The 21,406-nt window shown below is 49.9% G+C and overlaps 1 protein-coding gene across 2 annotated transcripts in view; it reads left to right on the forward strand.

The window, feature by feature from the left end:
* Il17rd (interleukin 17 receptor D) overlaps positions 1-16,484 on the forward strand; it is a 59,751-nt gene extending 43,267 nt beyond the window's left edge. The window contains exons 6-13 of one of the 2 annotated variants that reach the window (XM_005077677.4): positions 3,216-3,260; positions 3,352-3,503; positions 4,027-4,092; positions 4,648-4,702; positions 5,076-5,186; positions 6,393-6,577; positions 8,949-9,885; positions 10,748-16,484. In XM_005077677.4, coding sequence (XP_005077734.2) covers positions 3,216-3,260; positions 3,352-3,503; positions 4,027-4,092; positions 4,648-4,702; positions 5,076-5,186; positions 6,393-6,577; positions 8,949-9,885; positions 10,748-10,860 — 1,664 coding nt within the window. In that variant the 3' untranslated portion in view covers positions 10,861-16,484. The remainder of the gene's footprint in view (positions 1-3,215; positions 3,261-3,351; positions 3,504-4,026; positions 4,093-4,647; positions 4,703-5,075; positions 5,187-6,392; positions 6,578-8,948; positions 9,886-10,747) is intronic. The other variant, XM_040747778.1, reaches the window with a different exon arrangement.
* Positions 16,485-21,406: the final 4,922 nt, after the last annotated feature.

Raw genomic sequence — 21,406 nt, forward strand, 5'->3', positions numbered from 1 at the left:
GAAGTAAGTAAGGCTAGCAGGCTTCGGCTGTAGCCCAGGGGTAGAGTTCTATGCTTGGCATGAGCTGGGTTAGAAGTTGTGCTAAACATGGCGGCGCATGCCTGTAATCTCAGCACTCAGGAGAGAAGCAGCAAGATGACTGCAAATTTGATCTGTGTAGACAGGGCAGCACAGCAGGAGCCTACCCTAATCATACAGACAAATACACCAATAAACCTCGGGGTGGTGGCTCACGCCTTTCATCCCAGCACGCGGGAGGCAGAGGCAGGCGGGTCTCAGTGAGTTTGAGGCCAGCCTGGTCTACACGAGTTCCAGGACAGCTATGGCTGTTACATAGAAAAAACCTGTCTAAGAAGGGAAGAAAAAAAGAAAGAAAAAAAAAAGCCAAGAAAAATGAAGAAAGGAAGGAAGAAAAACACACCAAGAAAATTTAGGCCCAGCCCAACTAGAGATGCTTCTGTCTGCTTCTTTGGGATCAGGCATGATGGTTTATTTACATATAGCTTGTTTATTTATGGAGACAAGGTCTTAGCTCTAGAGTCTTCATGCTAGAACCTAGCTATACAGTTGAGGCTGGCCTCAGACTTGATGGCCCTATTGCCCCCGCCTCCCCCGCCTCCCAATGGGATTGCAAGCATGTGTTGCCATGCCAGATAGCAGTTGATACTGTAAAACATTTATTAGTGTTAATTAGTTGTTGTCTTATTTGTTTGTTTGTTTGTTTTTTTGAGATAAGGTTTCTCTGTGTAGCCCTGGCTGTCTTGGAGCTCACTCTGTAAACCAGGCTGGCCTTGAATTCACAGGGATCCATTTGTCTCTGCCTCCTGTGGTATGGGGGTCAGAGGATAACTTTTGCGTCTACTGTGTGGGTCCTGGGGACCGAGCCCCAGGTGGGCCAGCAGGCTTGGTGGCAACGTGCTTTTACTTGCCAAGCCACCTCACCAGCCCAGCATTTCTCTTTTGACGACACTGTGATCACCATTAATGCATCTATGTATAAAAACAATGTGATCGTGATCTTTTGTGATTTGGTTGCTTGCATAAGATCCTCTGATCTCTGGCATCCCTCCCTCACCTCCCCAAATAAGATGGTTGGGAGGCGATTTAAAACCAAACAAAAATACAGCCTAGAAATAAAAAGTATAAGTGGTGAATTCAAGGGTAAAAAGATAAAATGTTGTCACATCACGGGTGGTCAGGATGGGATGAGAAAAAAAAAGCCCTATTTGAGGCAGGCAAGGTGGCACAGGGATTTATTGCAACAAGCCTGACCACTTACATTCATTCACAGGACCCACACCAGGAGAGAGAACCAGCTCCCAGAGTTTCCCCCTGATGTTCTGACTTCCACATGTGGTCTGTGGCGTGCATATGCCCCACACACAAAACTAACAAATGCGATTTGAAAAGTGAACACCCGAGACCACTTTTCTAGAACATTTTACTAAATTAACATTAAAGTTTCTTCGGTCTTGCCAGGCGTTGGTGGCACACGCCTTTAATCCCAGCACTCGGGAGGCAGAGGCAGGTGGATCTCTGTGAGTTCGAGGCCAGCCTGGACTACCAAGTGAGTTCCAGGATAGCCTCCAAAGCCACAGAGAAACCCTGTCTCGAAAAACCAAAAACAAAAAGTTTATTCGGTCTTTAAATGCTTTCTAAATATTATTCAGTCCACCTCTGTAACAATCTCAACGCACACACACCCGCCATAACTAAGACGTGTGCTCACACAGAGTGGGCAAAGGGCTTTGCTGGGAGCTGAGAGTTGAGCAGTAGAGGCACAGTTCCGAGGCCACACTGACCGCCAGCTACCGGCCATGCTGGCTTTCCAGTCACCTTTCCCATTTATTCTGGAGCAGCTTCTCTTTCTTCTCCCTGAGCGGCTGCTTTTAAATTTGGTGGCCAGTCACCATGAGCCCTTCAGTGGCTTCCTCCTGCCTCCTGATCATACTTTTCATCTGGGCTTCAAGGTCTTGGGTGGCCAGCTGTCTGTCCAGGTTGGCATCCCCTTCCTTTCCTTGTGACTGGTCTCTTTTTATTTCTCATCTGTGAGATGAGGTCTCAGCCCCAGCCCGTGTCCATGTTTCCTTTTGTCAAATTGGGTTTTGTTTTCAAGACAGGGTTTCTATGTTTTACAGCCTGGCTTTTTTTTTTCCCCCCTCTTTGTGTAACTCTGGCTGTTCTGGAGCTCACTCTGTAGACCGGGCTGGTCTTGAACTCATAGAGATACACCTGCCTCTGCCTCCTGAGTGCTGGGGGATTAAAGGCGTGCTCTACCACAACCCTGAAGTTGTGGTTTTGTTTTTTATATGTGCATTGGTGTTTTGCCTGCATGTGTGTCTGTGTGAGGTTGTCCAGTTCCCTGTAACTGAGATTGCAGACAGTTGTGGGCTACCATGTGGTTGCTGGGAATTGAACCTTGGTCCTCTGGAAGAGCAGTCAGTGCTCTTTAACTGCTGAGCCGTCTCTCTAGCCCTTTTTTCAAATTCTTAATGAGGTTGTTTTCTGTGCTGCCAAGTTATTTTGCATGCCTTACTTTCCTAATTAAGATGATATTCGTTAGCGTATCATCTGTTCTTGCTTTCTACATAACAATCAGATATGTGCTTATGAAAATTGTGCCTAAAAATTAGAATGCAGGTGAAGGTTGAAGTAACATCTTAGTGGTTACCAGAACCACCCTAGAGCCTTCTTATATAGCTGGAGAGATGGATGGCTCAGAGGTTAAGAGCCCTGACTGCTCTTCCAGTGGTCCTGAGTTCAAGTCCCGGCAACCACATGGTGACTACAACCATCCATAATGAGATGGTGCCCTCTTCTGGCATCCAGGGATTCGTATAGGCAGAACACCGTATACATAATAAGTAAATCTTTAGGGGAAAAAAGTAGTCATTGCCACATACTAAGTGACAGAAGTGTGAGTCTTCCCATTCCCTTTGGAGGGAGCCTTGAAGCTAAGTAATATTGGAGAAGCTTTAAAAACCTCAGTGACTCTACATAGCTCCCACAAAGGTGACACGAAATGCTCTGCATCATTTAGATTTTTGTCAAGATACAGCATAATTGTACTGAGAATTATTGTTGAGTCGATGTAATTTGTACCTTCCCCAGCATACCAGGCCCAGTGTATATTTTGTTTAGTTGTTATAGAAAGAAGACATTGAACTGTCCTGAAACTAAAACTAGCCATCTCTCTTCTTCTTTTAACCTAATAGCCTGTGACCTGTTGTTGCAACCTGACAACATAGCCTGTAAGCCCTGTAAGTACATTCTGTCTGTTGTCTCAAAGCGTTAACCCACGATGGTGCTGGGACAGCCCTTGGGTGCTTACTGGGTCCTTCTCCATCTTAGTCTGGAAGCCTCGGAATCTGAATGTCACGCAGCGCGGTTCAGATGTGCAAGTGTCCTTCGACCACGCGCCGCATAGCTTCGGCTTCCGTGCCTTCTACCTCCACTATAAGCTCAAGCACGAAGGCCCCTTCAGGCGGAGGACTTGCAAACAGGTGAGTGACCGTGTGAGGAACACACTCGCTTCAAAGTGATATTGGGTGGCTGGGTTAAAAGCTCCCGTGGTCAGTGGGTGTTTAAGAACGCTTGCTGTTGGGCCTGTCTCTAGCTGAATTACCATTGCCGTTGGCACTTTGGCTCTTGGGTGACACGGAACCAAGGGATCAAAGCACAGACATCTCTAGTTTGCATTGTTTTAAGCATCTTCCAGGTGCTGTGTGGCAATCCCCGGGCTTTCTGCTCTTCAAATCCGGACTGCTCATCAAACAGCCACTTCCATCCCTCCTTTATTAGAGGGAAGACCTGGGGCTGGGGAGGGCCTTTGACTTGCTGGAGGCCGCATAGCTAGGAAGGAGAAAACACAGGTCTCTAGCCTAGTCAGTAGCAGATCAGCGGCCCTTGGTTTTTTGTTTTTAAACTAAGTGTGCTCAAAACCAGTGGCAAGTCTCCTTCAGCTGCAGGAAGAAGAGGCCTGAGGCCTTTTCTAAGACATTTGAATTGCTGTTTGCTTCTTTGTAGGACCAGAATACAGAGACGAGCAGCTGCCTCCTCCAAAATGTTTCTCCAGGGGGTTATGTCATTGAGGTATGTACAGCCACAGAATGCCCTGTTGTTACATTGTGTCATTGAGGTATGACAGCCACAAAATGCCCTCTGTCTGTCGTTACTTCCACAGGAAGCAGCTCCCATAGAGTTTTGAGTCTTTTCTTGTTCATTTACTTTAAGACCAAGTCCCATGTAGCACAGGATAGTCCCCATAGAGCCAAGGCTGACTTTGAAAACTAACTTTTCCTGTCTCTTTCTCCTGGGATTACAGACGCCCACACCGTGCTTCTGGCTTTTATGCAGGCCCTGGGGATTTGAACTCAGGTTTTCTAGCTTGCACAGCAAATACTTTTATCCACGGAGTCATCTCTTCTGACTTAACTACCCCCATTATTCTCCCTTTGTGCTCCCACCTCATGGTGACGGAAAGATTAAGGCAGTCACCATGTCACCGGTGTCTTACTTCCCTCCTAGATACAATGTATAGACTGCTGTCACTTAAGCTGCAGTAACAGGGCTGGATACAGTGTATAGACCGCTGTCACTTAAGCTGCAGTAACACGGCTCTGTTCTCTGTTCCCCTCTGTTCTGCAGCTGGTGGATGACAGCAACACAACCCGGAAAGTTGTGCAGTACGCGGTGAGGCCAGGTAAGGTCTTCAGCTGGGGTCTGATGTCACATCTCGAGCAGGTTTCTAGAGTTTTCTGTGCTCTGCATGTATTTCATGCACAACACTGTCCCCTCTTCTCAAAGTGGGCGTGGCATCTGCCGCAGGAAGAAAAGGCGGGAAGGAGGGCTTTCCTTAGGCAAAGTTCCCACTCCTCCCGGCACATTCAGAACCATTGAATCCCTTTCCACACCCTTTAAAAAAAGAACTCGAACCCTCTTAGTCACCACAGCAGAGCTAGAGTAAGGTGCTTGGGGGACCCTGGAAGTCAGCTCATGCTTAAAACTCCTTTACCCGTCTGTGAACCCGTTTTGCTGCTCAGGTCTAAAGGCTTTCTTTCCTTTGCAATCTCCAGTGCACTCTCCGTGGGCGGGGCCCATCAGGGCTGTGGCCATCACCGTGCCTCTGGTGGTCATCTCGGCATTCGCAACGCTTTTCACTGTGATGTGCAGAAAGAAACAACTCGGTAGCTATCTCTCTCTCTCTGTCCGGCCCTCTCCTCCCCACCCTCTAGTGCCCGGCGGGCCAAGGGCGAGTGCCAGCAAAGGAGCCGGGAAGCCCTGGTTCCTTCAGGCCTGGCCGGGGGGGGGGGGTTCTCATACTTCCTTGGCAGTTCTTTGCCTACGAAGTTCCCAGAATCCATATATTTGGCTTTTAATCTCTAGGACCTGGCAATAGAGAGGCATACAGTCCAGTTCTCAAACTCGGGAAGTCTCTGTATGAGAATGGAGTCAAATGTAGGGCTTCATCATTGATAGTTATGTCACCTGAAAACTTGGCCTAGGTGGGGTTGCCCAGGTATAAATATCATGAAGATGTCCGCTTAAGATGTGTGTTCTTGCTGGGCGGTGGTGACACACGCCTTTAATCCCAGCACTTGGGAGGCAGAGGCAGGCAGATCGCTGTGAGTTCGAGGCTAGGCTGGACCGACAGCCTCCAAAACAATACAGAGAAACCCTGTCTCGTAAAAACGAAAACAAAACAAAAGAAAAAGACTTGTGTTCTTTACAATAGCATGGTGGTACTACTTTGTGTCCCAGCTACTTGGGAGGCTAAGGCGGGAGGAATTGGGGATTAGCCTCAGTAATACCATGAGACCTTTTGGAGAGAGGGGGGAGGGGTAATATTTTGTTTTGGTATGATTCACCTTTTGAAAAATTATACTTAAAAACCATTCTCCCTCCCTCCACGAATGCTTTATTTGGTAGCTTTGGTTTCCAGAGCCATCCCTGGCACCTCACTAATGTGAGTGGCCTCCACAGCATTTCTCGGCACATCCAAGGGCCGTTTCTGTCAATTTTTTTTCACTTCCTGCTGCTGCAGGAAGTGACTGTCCATTCATTCACAGTGCAACCTGAGGCTGGCGGAGTTGGGTGCCAGAGACTCCCTAGATGTAGACCTCAGCAGCTGTTCCTTTTGGTAAATGCACTTTGAGACTGGATCTCATGTAGCCCAGGCTGGCCTCCAGCTTGCCTACGTGTAGCTGAGGATGCTCCTGAACTTTTGACTTTTTTATTTTGGCCTCCACCTTCCAGGTGCTGGGATTTCTGTTGGGGTCCACTGTGCCCTAGCTTAGCTGCTCATTCCTGAGGATACTGAGACCCCAAGGTCCCATGGAAAAAGACAAAAGCTTTGTTTAGAGGTGTCAACCTTATCTTCTCTCCCAATTTAGAAAATATATATTCACATTTAGATGAAGAGAGTCCCGAGTCCACCGCACATGCTGCGGGTCTCCCCAGGGACGGGCTCCAGCCACGGCCCACGGTCTTCCTCTGCTACTCCACTAAAGACGGCCAGAATCACACGAACGTGGTCCAGAGCTTTGCCTACTTCCTCCAGGATTTCTGTGGCTGTGAGGTGCGCAATCCAGTTTCTCCTTCTACCCTGGGCAGGATATAAGCCCCACATCTCTTTTCAATGCCTTCTCTCCCGTACTTTCTGGAAAACCTATTTTTGCCCAGTCCCTTGATTTCCAAACCAGAGTTAGTCTGGGTTTGTCCTATCTGTCACCAGCAGTAAATGTTTCAGATAACACATTCTTGCTTGAAGCCCTTGAGCGGCATCCACATGGCAGGACGTTTTGGGAGTTACGCGTGACCAGAATGTGAGATTGTCACCTGACACCATGGGTGAGCACCTGTAGGGTCAAAGCCTCAGCGGGGGCATCGGGAGAGGAGGAGTCCTGCTGAGATTGGGAGCGGAGGGGTTGGTCTGAGGAGAAACCAGTGCAAGGGCAGTGGCTAGAGTAAAAAGGAGAGGGTTCCAGAATGTACCAAGCATTTGGGTGTCCCTGCTGGTTTTTAGTTCTCCTCTTCCTCCTCCTGCTCCTCCTCTCTCCTCCCTTTCCTCCTGTGCCTTCCATCCACCCTGCTCCTCTTTTGGTTTTTCATGCTGGTTTCTTAGTTCTCCTCCTGCTCCTTTTCCCTCTCCCCTCCTCTTCCTTCTTTTGGTTTTTCTCGCTGTGTAGCTCCAGCTATTCTGGAATTCGGTATGTGGATCAGGCTGGCCTCTGTTTCACAGATCTGTGGCCTGTCTCTTGGGATTAAAGGCTTGCACCCCCATACCTAGCTTTCCTTTTTGAAGTAACTATTTAGCTTTTCTGTAGACCATGTTTGGCAGTTCCTTTACTTTGAACTGCTAGTTGACCCATTTGGTGAGAGCGCCCTCTGGTGTTCATAAGACGTGTTTGCAAGCTGATGGGATTTCCCTCCGGGGGACAAAGCCTTGAGCTTAGGTGAACTGCTGAGAAATGTCACTGTAGCCGGTGGCCTGACATGTTCAGACGGCACAGGCACAAGTGGTATATTTGTTTCCTGTACTTCATAGCTACAGCACTGTCCATAATATTGGCTTACCATAGCTGAGCTAGTTCGGGTTGTTCAGCTTCTTTGGTGCTGGGCTGGCTCATTTCCGATGATTTCCCGATTATCAGAGCGCCTCTCATTGCGATTGCTCAGTCAGAAGTAGGAATGTGTGTCTTATTTATTAGGATAAAATCAGACCTATACAGAGTTTACGGTTTTGTAAAATATGCCACACGGATTTAACAAAATCCAGATAAGAAGATTAGTAGAACTATTTATACAATATACAAACCTAGAGGCCATATATTTTTTAAATACCCAGTTAGCTTGAATGTGCATAGTGCTGGTAAAGTCCGAGATGATTCAGTATTCTTTTCAACAGATGGCAGGTGTTGGGGCTTTCTTCCCTTGGGTGCCATTTTAGCACAGGAGAGAGCGCCTCCCCGAATGCTCCTCCCTGTATAGTCTGCGGTTTTGAGTTACAGAAGAAACGGTGCCAGAACATTTGTTAGGGAATGCTGTTGACAGTGGCTGGTGAAAGTAGTTTGAACGGTAAAACCCTTTGTGAGGATCAGACACACGTGGTTTCCTTTCCCTGATCATGGATTCCACTACTTTCTTGGTCCCTTACCCCCAACCCTCATGGTTCACAGACCTTGTAGGGCTATGACTGTAGACCTATGAAACTGTAAAGACCCTGAACCCAGACCGGGTTAGCCAGCGGAACCACACTGAGCAGCAGAGCAGTGTCCTGGGTCTGTGACCACGGCCGCAGAGGCCCCTTTCTGCATGTGAGTCGCCGGTCAGTGGCCCAGGCACCGGGTCTGGGGTCACTGCTGTCTTCTCAGAGCCTTGTCCCCGGGAGCTTTCTGCTCCTTGTATCTGGAAGTCTCACTCATCATACTCGCCATTCTGAGCTCCCTCCTATTCTGGGCTCTGTCCTAATGTGGGTTCCATGGGGGGACATTCTCAAGGTGTCTTGGACGAGTTGCTGAAAACCCTGGCCCCTGTCTCTTCCCTTGTAGGGCAAACGTGGTATCAAAATGATGTCATAGGTGGTGGCGCACACCTTTAATGCCAGCACTGGGGAGGCAGGGGCAGGCGGATCTCTGTGAGTGAGTTCAAGGCCAGCCTGGTCTACAGACAGAGTTCAGGACAACCTCAAACAATTCAGAGAAAGCCTGTCTCGAAAAACAAGCAAACATGTCATAGATGGCTTCTGGAAATGTAGCATGTGGGTGCTGTTGTTAACCACACAGCTTTGGGTGTTCTGTGTGTGTGTACGCACACGTACGTATGTATGTACACACATCCCTGATAATAGTGGCTAAGGCAGATGATGGGACCCCACTCACTGTCACTCCAGTCTTGTCTCCGGACATTGGTGTAGTATGAGCAGCAAGGTGACCCTGTCCTCTTTCCAGGTGGCTCTGGATCTATGGGAGGATTTCAGCCTCTGCAGGGAAGGGCAGAGGGCATGGGTCGTTCAGAAGATCCACGAGTCCCAGTTCGTCATCGTGGTGTGCTCCAAAGGCATGAAGTACTTCGTAGATAAGAAGAGCTACAAGCCCAAAGGCGGCGGCCAAGGAGAGCTCTTCCTAGTGGCCGTGGCGGCCATTGCCGAGAAGCTCCGTCAGGCCAAGCAGAGCTCACCTGCAGCGAGGAGCAAGTTTATCTCCGTCTACTTTGACTACTCCTGTGAAGGCGATGTCCCCTGCCTCCTGGACCTGAGCACCAAGTATAAGCTCATGGACAACCTTCCTGAGCTGTGTTCCCATCTGCACTCAGGAGAGCACAGCCTGCAGGGGCTGGGTCAGCGCCCAGGACACAGCGGCAGAAGGAACTACTTCCGGAGCAAGTCCGGCCGCTCCTTGTACGTTGCCATTTGCAACATGCACCAGTTTATAGATCAGGAGCCTGATTGGTTCGAGAAGCAGTTTCTACCCTTCCCTCCCCCACCTCCCGTGCGCTGCCAGGAGCCAGTCCTGGAGAAGTTTGACTCGGGTTTGGTTTTAAATGACCTGAGCAAACCAGGACGCGAGAGTGACTTCTGTCTGAAAGCTGATGCTTCTGTACTTGGGGCCACCAGGCCAGCTGACACATACTCCTACCTGGAAAATCACCACGCAGGCCTGGAGCGAGACACGGGGGCCACGCCCGTCTGTGACAGTGGCCCTGCCTTGCAGCCTCTGCTGCACGCAGTGAAAGCTGGTATTCCCTCGGACATGCCCCGGGACTCAGGCATATATGATTCCTCTGTGCCCTCCTCAGAGTTGTCTCTGCCTCTGATGGAAGGCCTCTCCCCTGACCAAATGGAAACCTCTTCCCTGGCTGAGAGTGTTTCTTCCTCCTCTGGTCTAGGTAAGATGCCTTGGAACTGGGCCCTCATTTTATCCACCTTCTTCTGAGCACTGGGATTAAAAGCCTGTCTAGGGGTTGGGCTCTTGATATAGTCCGTACATCCTCTGGCCACACTTTTGAAAGCCATCGAAGCATTTCTCCAATTAGGCTCCCTTATTGAATAGTGAAACCTGATAGGGAATAGCATAACTCCTCTGAACTGCAGAAATAATGGTAAATTATGGTGAGCTGCTCAGACTGACCCCTCCACCGTGTTATATAGACTGTTGTACGTGGTATTGCCTTTAAAAAAGTGTGTTTATTTTCTTCATGTGTGCACACGTCCCATGGCAGAGGTGTGGAGATCCAAGGGTAAGCTGTAGGAGTAGGTTTCCATTGCGGGGTCCCCAGATTAAACTCTGGTTGTTGGGACTCGGCGGTAGTCTCCTGACACCAGCCCTGCATTGCCTTCCTACGTTCGGAAAATACTGGAATGCTAAAACACGTCTGTGGAGTTGTGTCTCTGCTGGGACCATAGCATTTGTACCTTTATCCTCCTCCTGCCTCCAAAGCCCCCATATGTATTGACCCTGAAGTTCCTGGATGCAGTGTTCTCCACCCTAGCTTCAGCTGCACTCCAGGTGGGAGGGCTCCTCCCCAGCCTCAGGAATCTACCACATGCAAAACTTGGGCCCTGAGGGAAGGATCTTCCTTCCTCTCTTAAGGGGACTAGATCCTGGTAAGCGAACGAGAGAGTTGGCCTTAGCGGGCTCTGATGCCTGCCTCACTGGGACAAAAGCAGACCCCAGCCATGTCGTGGGACGGGGGTCTGGGCCAGTGAAACACGCTGACGGTGTGTCTCTATCCTTTCTTCTCTCCTTAGGCGAGGAGGATCCCCCTCCCCTCCCGTCCCGGCTTCTCACCTCGGGGGCATGCAAAGGAGAACACGGTTGCCACAGCTACACTGACGATCTCCAAGCGGTTGCCCCTTTGTAAGGGACACGGGAGAATCTAAGCAACGCCACTTTAACGCCGCCCGCTCCAGCTCCCCAGCTCACCCCTGCAGCTGTGCAGCCTGTTTGGAGCAGGGCTCACACACACACTAGGGTATCTGGAATGAAATTCTGGCCAACACTCCATCCTTTCTACTCTAGCCTTCTATAACAGATGATTAGCAGAGTCTCCCATCTCCCAAAAGCACGTGGAGCTCTACGAGGCATGTCCGCTAGGTCAGGGGGCAGCTGGCTGTGTGAGGACACCCCTCGGATCGGAGCCTGTTCTGGGAGCTAGAGAGGAAGCAGATAAAGAGAACAGGAAACACGAGTACCACTTGTTCTTGCTTCGCTGAGCTCCGCAAGCCTTTCCCGGCTACTTGAATTCAAATGCTTTGTGGGAAAAGCACTTTGAACCTCATTACAGCCACACATGTCAGGTACTGTCTGGGACTCAGATTTTGCTGCAAGTGACGTTCCCATCTGTTTTTTGATGTGGGACTTAAACTGTACTGAGTGTTAAGTAAACTTTGAGTCAAAGGTCCGGGCAATGACTGAATGTCCATCCAGTCACTTTTTGTGAAACAACTGTCTCTGTATTACTGGGAAACATGGCTGGCCAGGATGGAGTCCCATGGAGCAGGCTGACCACCTTGACCATCCTATGTGAAGAAGATGCCAGAAGCTGGGCATCTTCCCTGAGTTAAAGTAGCCATCATGTGGAGACCACAGCTGTCTGTTTTGTTCCCCTGAGTTGCATTTACTGCTCTGCAGCTGGGGCGATGATGGCTGATGCTCAGCTGGGCAACTTTGTTGGAAGCTGTGCCTCTCCTTGGGCTGGTGCTCTGTGTCCTGAATGTTAGAGGTCAGAGTCTACTAAATTACACAGTGTGGGAGGTGGTGGCCATTTAGTCTACTGATGTGGTTAGTGACAAACCTTCTTAGACAGCAGGAAGGAGGGGATTGTTACAAAAGTAAATGTTCTATTTTTATGAATGACTCTTGTACAGAAGTTCTTTTTCCAAAGGCGAAACATCTTTTTACACGCTGTTGGTTAGATGTATGTAATGACGCGTCCGTCTCCTCTGTGGAAGCCCTTATACTCTCGTCCTGACACGCTTGGTCACTTCTATCATGAGTGCTGCTGGATTCTGGCAGTCTGTTTTCTGAGCATTCTACCAGGAACCGTGAAGGATTTCCCCCATTCCTTAACCAGATAGGATCCGTGCTGAGATCCTATCTGGTCACGGAATGGTTAAGGAGGCTGCCGAGAAAGATCCCAAGGTGGGGCGGAGGCCAGATGAGGCAGGGCTTTTCCTTCTAGGCACGTTTTCAGCGGGAGGGGAGGGGAAGCCCGGCTCTCACTGAGAAGAAGCGGAGATCTGTGTGTATTTTGGATGAAAGTGCCCTCCCTGCTCTGCACAGGCAGCTGGCGGCTTCTCCAGAGAGTGCGTTCCTCTGTCCGCTGGCAGAGAACAGAGCAGCTGCTCTGGGCGAGCTGTGAAACCAGGCCTCTCAGCGGAGGAGGAGTCTGTTCCATGTTGTCACTGTGGAATCCAGACCAAGCAGACGGAGCTCCCAACTCCACGAGACTCCCCTGGCCATCCTCAGTCTTGGCATTTCTTCTCTGAAGGAGATTGGTGGGCCTGAATTGCTAATGTATGACTATTCACTGGGAACATCAGTTTTTTTTTTAAACTGAGGCCAAGAAATATTTTATGCCTCCTCTCCCCAAAGAAACCCCTTGTAGGATAGATACTCAGCTTTGCATATGGAATGTGGGTCCCCTGAGATTGTCTAGGGACAGCACGGGGCCTTGGGCTTAGAGCTAAGCAAGGCCCAGGCAGAGAGCTCACTGCATGGATTCAGGTGAGGAAACCGTCTGAGCCATCTTCTGTGCTAATCTGAAAAGCCAGGATCCCAAATGAGGTGGTGTTTCAGCTTGCATTTAGCGGCTGGATGCTTTTATTTTGAAATACAAATGTTTCTGATCAGAAGACTCGGATTCTAACGTGCCAAGTGATGGAACTGCAGAGAGGTTGCCTAGCTCAGGGTGAGCTGACTGTGGGCAACGAGGTGAAATTTTATTAGTCGACCCCTTTTCTGCCTCCCATCTGGTCACTTGAGCTAGGAATGAGAATTGCCTTGCAGGCGCAGACAAAGTGTCTGTTCTGAACAGAGCTGCAGGTTTTGACTCAGAATTGCCCCTCGCAGTACAAATGGCGAGGTTAATTAGGGAGACCTGACAATGCACGGGCTTTCTGATGCTGTAGGGGATCAAGAGGAGGTTGGGGCTGAGTGAACAGTATGTGGGGAGGGGGAGGTGTCCACTGGAAAGGAGGCCAGGGCGAGGCTGGGGCTACAGGAGGCCAGGAATGATGAGGCGGTCGTTGACCTGTGTCTGTGGGAACCACCTCAGTGGACCCCGCCCAGCTACCTGAGTGCAGAGGCTCGGGGCTTTGGGGCACATGGATGTCTAGATGTAATCACAAGCCATCCTTGCCCAGGCCCAGGGGTCCAGACAGGACCTGCACAGGTGCTGCAGTATTTTGACTCAAAAGTGAGACCGGGCCTTAAAAGTTAGGGTCTGAAGGTTTTGATTACCAGACAAGTGCTAACTGAAGTCAGCCCTGGGTCAGGAGTTAAGCCTGTCTTTCGTGATGATGAGGTCACTGGGAGTCAGCTTGCAGGCCGAGATCAAGTTCATGTGGGATTGAAGCTCACACTTAACACTCCCGAGCCACGTGACTTTTTTTTTTTTTGGTTTTGTTTTGTTTTACTGGTTTTTTTTGACAACCTCTAGTCTTAGGTCCTCTGACAAGTAACTAAATAGGAAACTGTCCCAACCTGCCTCAGAACTGTGGGATTGCAGGGTTGTGGGGGCTTTTCAGAAGGAATAGGGAAGCTGTTTTGTTCCTGGAGGAGAAAGAAATGAAGACACAAAAATCCCTAGCCACCTCAACACGAGAGAACATTCTGCCCTTATTGAAAACAGGTAGGCAACACCAATGTGAAGGTTTCTCTTCCTTTTCTTTTATCTTCCATTGCTGGGGGATGGCTGTGCCTTCTGGGACGCCAGTGTACTCAGGCATAAGGAGAACAGCGGTGACATGCCACCTCCAAGAGAGGCGATAGGACACGGTGGAGCAAACTGAGTCACCCCTGTTCCGGAGCAGAGAACACTACAGATGAGTGTCTCCAAGCTGAGAAGATCTACTTTTTAAGCTGTTAAGGTCTAGCTCTGACAAGCCAGACAACCCAACTTTAGTCCTGCGAACCTACCTTCTCCTGAAAGCTGAGTTCATTAACTTCCTCATGCTGACCAACTGTGGCACTCTCAGACACACACACACACGCACACACGCACACACGCACGCATACACACTAAATTAAAAAAAACCTCAAAGTAAGCAAGGCATGGACACTGAAACCTTAGAAACTACTAAAATGAATTCAGGGCCAACAGAATGTGTAGATGAATCTAGTTTTGTATAGCGGCTGCCCGGCTGTGACCTCTGCTTTATAAGATGTGGAAAAGCCATCCACAGTCGTCACAGATGTGTGGGGGCCCGGGACAAGCTGCTGTTAGCCCTGTCCTTCGGGAAACTTGATGCAGTCCTGATGATATTGCTTCTTATGTAGCCCAGGCTGGCCTTAAACTCCCGATGCCTCTGTCTCTGGCATGCGCCATGACCCGCAGCCTCAATATGATTCTGAATGCATTTGAAATGCATCTGTGTCTTTCGTGGGCAGCTCAGCTGTCAATTTCAAACTCAGATGCATACTGCCCTGCGTTTGAAAGCAGGCAACAGTTGTATTTAAAGCCCTGGACTTCGGGGGGCCTTTTTTGTAGTTAGCTCTAGTTGTGATCATGTTTTTATGTGGCGGGGCATTTTCTGAGCTTATGCCAAGATATTAGGAGAAATTCACTTGGCAAGATAGCAAAGACTGGTGAAACACCCCACCTGGGTTCTGGCATCACCCTTCTTCTGTAGCCCAGGAAGCGGAGAGGTGCGTTTCCTCCTGTAGTTGAGACACTGTGTGTCCCCATGGGTGCTGGCTCCCCCATGTCGTATCGCCACTTTTCCAGACCCAACGGTGAAAGTTAGCTGAAGCAAGGCTGGCTGTAAGCGGCTGGCTTTGGCTACGGTGAGGAGAGGCTTACATCACCCAGCACGTTCCCTCCAGTGTGCTCAAGACGGGCTGTGCTTGACTTGTTCCAGACAGGAGGCTGTGGCTGAGAGCCTGGCTCCCCAGTGAAGACTCTGCAACGTCCCTGCGGATCAGAAAGTTCTAGTTCTTCGTATGTCTTTCTTGCAGAAGAAGAAATTCAAGCCAGCCCTCTTTTGTCTAGGGTGTAGAGGAGAAAGAACAGCTGGTCACCTTCCCTTCCCAGTATTGAGAAGCGTAGTGAAGTCATCCTCTGGTGTGTTTGCAGTGGTAAATAGCCCCACCCTCTGAGTTTCACAGCTCCAGGTCTCCAGGTCTCCAGGGCCTTTAATGGTTTCCTCTCCTGCACTCCTCAGCTTCACACTCCAGTTTTGTTGCCCAAACGACGCCCGAACCCAAACGAGGGTGCCACCCGACAGCCACACCCCAGTTAGGATTACAGGGAGATTTGTGCGGGCCTAGCTGCTCTCACCACATAGCAAACCGTCACAGCCCTTTTAAAGGGCTGTCACCTCACCGATAGCGCATTCCAAGGGTTATGCCCTTGTGCTCTCTTGGTGACAATCCTTGCTCCTGCTTTGTAGCCCCCCAGGCAGTTGGTGCTTATTCCTGATGTATTTAACTTCTTTCTTTAATCTGAAGACGCCCTTCCGAGTGGCAGCTACCCCATACGCCAATTTTGGGTTCTGTTTTTGCCTATCTCTAGGCTTGGCCTTTATTTTTGTGAGTCAGACTATTATCTAAGTGGCGCATGCCTCAGCAGAAGTCCTGGCAAGGTAAAGCCAGGGGCTGCTAAGTGCCGCCTTCCCGACGCTGTTGGGGACTAGTTTACAAATCCCTTTGAATGCCTCAGGGAGGGCCTGGGGAGCTTTGGCCAATTGTTTTCTTTCCTGCCCCTTGGACCATGCTGATGTCTGCCAGGCATAGCGGTTGGTACAATCAGAAACCAGACAGAAGCAATCGTTCCAAGTGCACGGCAAGTATTTATATCACATAGATCCTGCAGAAAGAGTCAAAGGAGCAGCCTCCTGTGGATGCCACAGGGTTATGTGCAGTGCACTCATAGGTTCCTTTAAGAAACTTCCTCTCCAAGAAGCAAAAACTTGGACGGCAGCAAAAACTTGTGTACCAACCCAAAGTGTTTATTTTGAGAGTAACTTTCATTTTCCCTTATCTGTTAAAAAACAAAGCTGTTTTTACTGTGGAAGTTCTGTGTTAAGGAGGAAGGCGGTGATGACTGATGCCGTTGTTTATCTTTTAAGGCTTTTCTTTGTGGGATTTGGCAGAATAGTCATCACCGACAGCTGTGGCAGTGTGCCGTATTTTTACATTGGAGATATCGATGGTACATGTGACTGGACAAAGCCCTGTAAATAGATGATAACAAGTCACGGCTGACGTTTGTAAGATGTGTTTGTGCCTTAGGATTTCTGGATCAAATAAAACGTTTTGTGGTCAGCCTGCCGTGGTGGTTCCTTGTTTTCAGAACGGCTGTCCCGTTACTGTTTCCTCCGGAGCTTGAGCTCCTCACCGTTCACAGAGGTAAGGAGGGCTTGCACTCGCTCTCTGACTTCTCGGTGCTCATCCCTTCCTGCTGAGTCCCAGCCCTGCTGCAGGTGCTGTGACCCTGTGGTAGGAGACCTGGATCTCCAGTTTCTGTCTATAGAATGGGCCCAAAGCTGGCAGTGCCCAGCTGCTGTTAGTGTACCCAAAGTGAGAGGCATCCACCAGAGGGCACCGGTGGATAAGGAACCGCCAACGTTTGGACTCTTGGGAGTGTCGGGGTCAGAAATCCGGGTCTTGTTCGTTCCTTCTGCTCTGGTTCTGTTATGTGCCCAGAATCCATAGTTTGTATTTTTGCGGGAACTTGAGGGAATGGAAGTTGCAAAGAGCAGCTTTGAAGCAATCACCGTGGGCCATGGGAGAGGACACGCCCCCTTGCCTTGGCGTAGACACCATTCTTCCTGTCCCCATGGTTGGAAAACCCTCTTGGGTATGGCCTCATTTAGCGTACTGTGACTGTTTGTGGTGAGTCACCTCACCGTCCCCATTTTACAGACAAGGGGACAGAAGCTCAAGCTCTCAGTGAAAAATGTCAAAGGACAGGACAGCCCCTAAGGGCTGGGGCTTTTATTCTAGATACAAGGAGAGGGCAGGCAGGAAGAGGCATCGGGAGTCTGGAGTGCGCATGCCTGGCAGACTGAGCAGGGCCACAAGAGAAGAGGGCAGAGAGAGAGCCAAGAGGAGCCAGGACACCAACAGACACACAGGACCAGTCGCCCAAATGGCAGAGGTTATACAGGGAGGATCAACTGGGGTAAGGGCCGCCCAGCCCCTGGGCTGCTGGAGAGTTCAGAGCAGGGGGCAGAGTGTGACAGGTACTGGGATCCCCTTTGATATGGTGACAGACACCTCAGCCTCAGCCCTTTGTCCCTGGTTTGAAACCCAACACAACTGTCACCCACCTTACTGCTCAGGCCTGGGCTGCCAGGTAGAGGTAGACTCGACATTGTCAGGCTGAGGAGGAAATGATGACAGCCTGGAGGGTTCCACCTGACCCGAGAAGGAGCCATCAGCAGCCTCCCCCGGTATTCGTGCCCAGATGCAGGGATAGGTAGCTTTGCTAAGGTCACAAACAAGGGACTGGCAGCCCGGGGACTGAGACACCGTCACATCTGCTTGACAGTTGACAGCATCTTCATAGAACGGCAGGAAGGACCTTGGGTGGTAATCAAAAGAGACTGTTCTTAAGTATCAAGAGTGAGTCTTGTTCTCCTGGTTGTCTTTTTGCCTGGACTTCCTGCCGGGAGGTCCCTGTGTGCACACGGCCACACTCACCCTAGACACCAGCAAAGGCGGGGGGGGGGGTAGAGGGGGTGGAGCTCAGAGGAAGCCTAGTGGACATGTGGCTGAAACCAGGGAGGCCATGCCAAGGACCCAAACAATACTTCAGACCCCTGGGAACGGCAAAGCGTTCCGCTGGTGTAGTGCAGAAATATTAAACTACACAAAATAAGGATGTCGGGGGCTGGAGAGATGGCTCAGAGGTTAAGAGCACTGACTGCTCTTCCAGAGGTCCTGAGTTCAATTCCCAGCAACCACATGGTGGCTTACAACCATCTACAATTCAATCTGGTGCCCTCTCCTGGCAGAACACTATATGTAATAAATAAATAAATCTTTAAAAAAAACAAAATAAGGATGTCCTATATTTATTAAAAGAGAAATCCCTTTGGGTGTGTTCAGCACTTACGGATATGTAAAATCACTCCCTGCGCTGGTGTGTGTGTGGATCTTGACTGCACAGAAAGTGAATGGAAGCTTCCTCCTCCTGGATCGTTTACAGCCTGAGATGGTGCCCTACAGAGATTAACCAAAACTCCCTCTTTATTCAGAGTGGCTTGGTAAACCGGCTCCTTGTTCAACTGAATTCAATAAACCTGCCTCGATTCATCCGAATAAAATAAACACATTGAGTTTCCAGTGTGCACAGCCCATGTGACCCCAGCACGCGGGCAGACGTGCGTCTGTCTGTCTGTCTCATTTCTTCATTGCCCATCACCTCAGGTAGGTCAGTTCTGTCACTGCACACTCCAGGAAGTGGATAGAGGTTGGCATCAAGATAAACAGGCCAGGTCAAGAGGAACTTGGGTTGGAGAAGGTGACACGCCTGGCCTTGCATGTTAGGGCAGGTTCTGTCTGTCTGGTTTTAGCTCCTGAAGCTAAGGCACTTTGAGGTCTCTACACTGGGTGAGACTACAAGCTAGTGACGAGCTTTTATTAGCATTGGGGGTGCTGTGGTTCAGGCTTTGGTCTGCCGCCATGCTGAGCTCAGGGCTCCATTTGCTGATGTCTTTTCGACTCTAGGCAGGTGGCTTGCCCTGTTTGGGCTTTAGTTTCCTAAACCAAGCAAGGCTGTGTTGAGATTTGAATGTACCAGGTGATTCTGGATGTATAACCTGGCACACAGTGTCTGTGGACATGTGGTCGGTCACCAGGGGGCAGGCCAGGTGCAGTGAAGTGAGGTTTCCCTCAAGAGCCTTCCTCAGGCAGGGCCTGGCCTATAGCCAGACCAGACCTGGTACCTCTCGGATATCTCAGGGTAGAAGGGCAGCTGGAAATGTGTGAGCATGACATGGGTGGACCCTCGTGCCTCTGGAAAGTCCTTCCACGAGGGCTGGGCTGGTATTCTGCTTTAACCAGCTTGTGACCCCAGGCCTTCTGGGACAAGTCCTCTCATCTCCTTGGCTCTCAGTGTCAGTGGAGGGTAAAAATGTGTCTGATGGGTCCATGTGGGGACACCAGACTTTGAGCAGAGACCCACTTCCCCATCGGCCTGAGAGTAGGCAGCTGTAAGACAATGTTTACTAAAAACATGTTTACTAAAAACAATACAATGCCCAGGGCAATAAGTTCCTGGAAAGGGCTTGCCCACAGGAACCGCCCTGACCTCGACCTTGTCCAAAGACTAACTGCCTCTTCTGCCACGCCCAGATCAGTTTTTGGTGTCAGAGCAGAACCAGCCAGGGGAGAGGAGAGAGCAGAAGCTTTTCTGGAGGGAGGCTCTCTTGGGAAGTTTTCTTGAGCCTTTTTGGGGCCTGCTTAAAGTTTTCTTTACACCGTTGAACGAGTCTCTGTTGTCAATCCCCGACACCCTCCACACATTCTCGGACACAGGCTGCGCAGCGGACGCGGCAGGTCCGTCCAAGGATAAAACTCTTGGAGGGGGTGCTCAGCAATGTTTTCTCATGTGAGCAGTTACTAATTTGCCAACAAAGAAAGGCTCCAGCAGGCTCCCAGGAGTCCAGGTATCCAGAACCATGTGGATGCCCCACCACATATTTCCTCCTAAACGGCTGGTACTGTCTTCACGGTTTCTTTCTGGCGGTGGGGTTCTGTGTGCAGATTGGAAAACAGGATCACGTGGGCTCCAGCCGAATCACCCAGGTGTTGGATGCCTACTACTTTGCCAAGCTCCATGCCACTCTTGAGTACTCCTTGACCTCCCAACCGGCTCTGAAATTTACATGGTGTGCAGCCTCTAGGATAAGAGTCAACCCCAGGTGCTTCCTGTGCACAGCTTTGGCAAACCCACTAGATGCTCAACTGAGCTCCTTGTGCTTCCTTTAACCCAGGTGAGCAGAAAGAACCTAATGCATGGAAGTCTTCCAGTGGCTACATCCAGAGTATTGCTTTGACTTGAACAATAAGACCAAGGCTTTACTCCTCTTGCAGGTAATGCCATTCCCCAGGTGGGGATGACATCATACTGTGTTGTTACATCATCAGGCTACACCATGGTTTTCAAACACTGAAAACAAGCATAGGGAGTGTCTGTGTAGGGTATGGCTATAGGCATACCTGAGATTGTCTCTTGCAGGAATTCCATTACTAGGACTGTGTGTGTGTGTGTGTGTGTGTGTGTGTGTGTGTGTGTGTGTGTGTGTGTTTGAGGCAGGATCTCTTGTAGTTTAGATTGGTTTCAAACTCATAATGTACCTCAGGAGGTCTTGAACCCCTGTTCCCCAAGTGCTGGAATTATACAGGTGTGAGCCATCATGTGTGTGGGTCTCATTTTTAGGGCTTTATATGTGTGAGGTAACTAGAAATAGTGGTCAGCATTTATTCTGCAAAGGTTCTCCTCACCAAACACTATCATGACACTCAGAATGGGGACAAAGCCACATTGGGACTGAGTGTGAAATGGTACATTCACACAACAGCCCAAGGAGTCCTGTTGCAGGAGAGTAGCCTACGTGGGCTGGAGATGTAGGTCAGTAGAACGGCATTTGCCTGCTACTTATGGGCCTTGGGTTCCACCCCAGGTACAAAACAGCAACAAAAGAATTCATGTCGGCGCTGGAGAGATGGCTCAGAGGTTAAGAGCACTGGCTGCTCTTCCAGCGCTCCTGAGTTCAATTCCCAGCAACCACATGGTGGCTCACAACCATCTGTAATGAGATCAGGTGCCCTCTGCTGGCCGGCAGGTGTACATGCAGATAAAATACTGTATACACAATAAATAAATCTTTAAAAAAAAAAGAACTCATGTGAAAGAAAAAGCCTGACAAGTGTGGGAACTGAAAGACACATGTGCTAACAGTGCTCGCATCTAGGGGGTAGGATGGCGGCAGGGCTCATTTTGTAAGTCCTTTTTGGAACTCACTCTCAGGCTGGCCTCAAACTCAGAGAGATCCTCCTGTCCCTGCCTCCTGAGTGCTGGGATTAAAGGAGAGTGCCACCATGCCGAGATCCTCTGCCTCTGAAGCCTAGATAGTCCAACACATTTTCTGTTTATTCCCTGTTCCCATTGGAACCAAGTCCCCCTCCCCCAATCCACCGTCCTCAGGGCCTAGCAAGACACGAGGGAAAGCTGTATT

The sequence above is a fragment of the Mesocricetus auratus genome, unplaced genomic scaffold, assembly GCF_017639785.1.
Source record: "Mesocricetus auratus isolate SY011 unplaced genomic scaffold, BCM_Maur_2.0 Super-Scaffold_100006, whole genome shotgun sequence".
Classification (NCBI taxonomy): domain Eukaryota; kingdom Metazoa; phylum Chordata; class Mammalia; order Rodentia; family Cricetidae; genus Mesocricetus; species Mesocricetus auratus.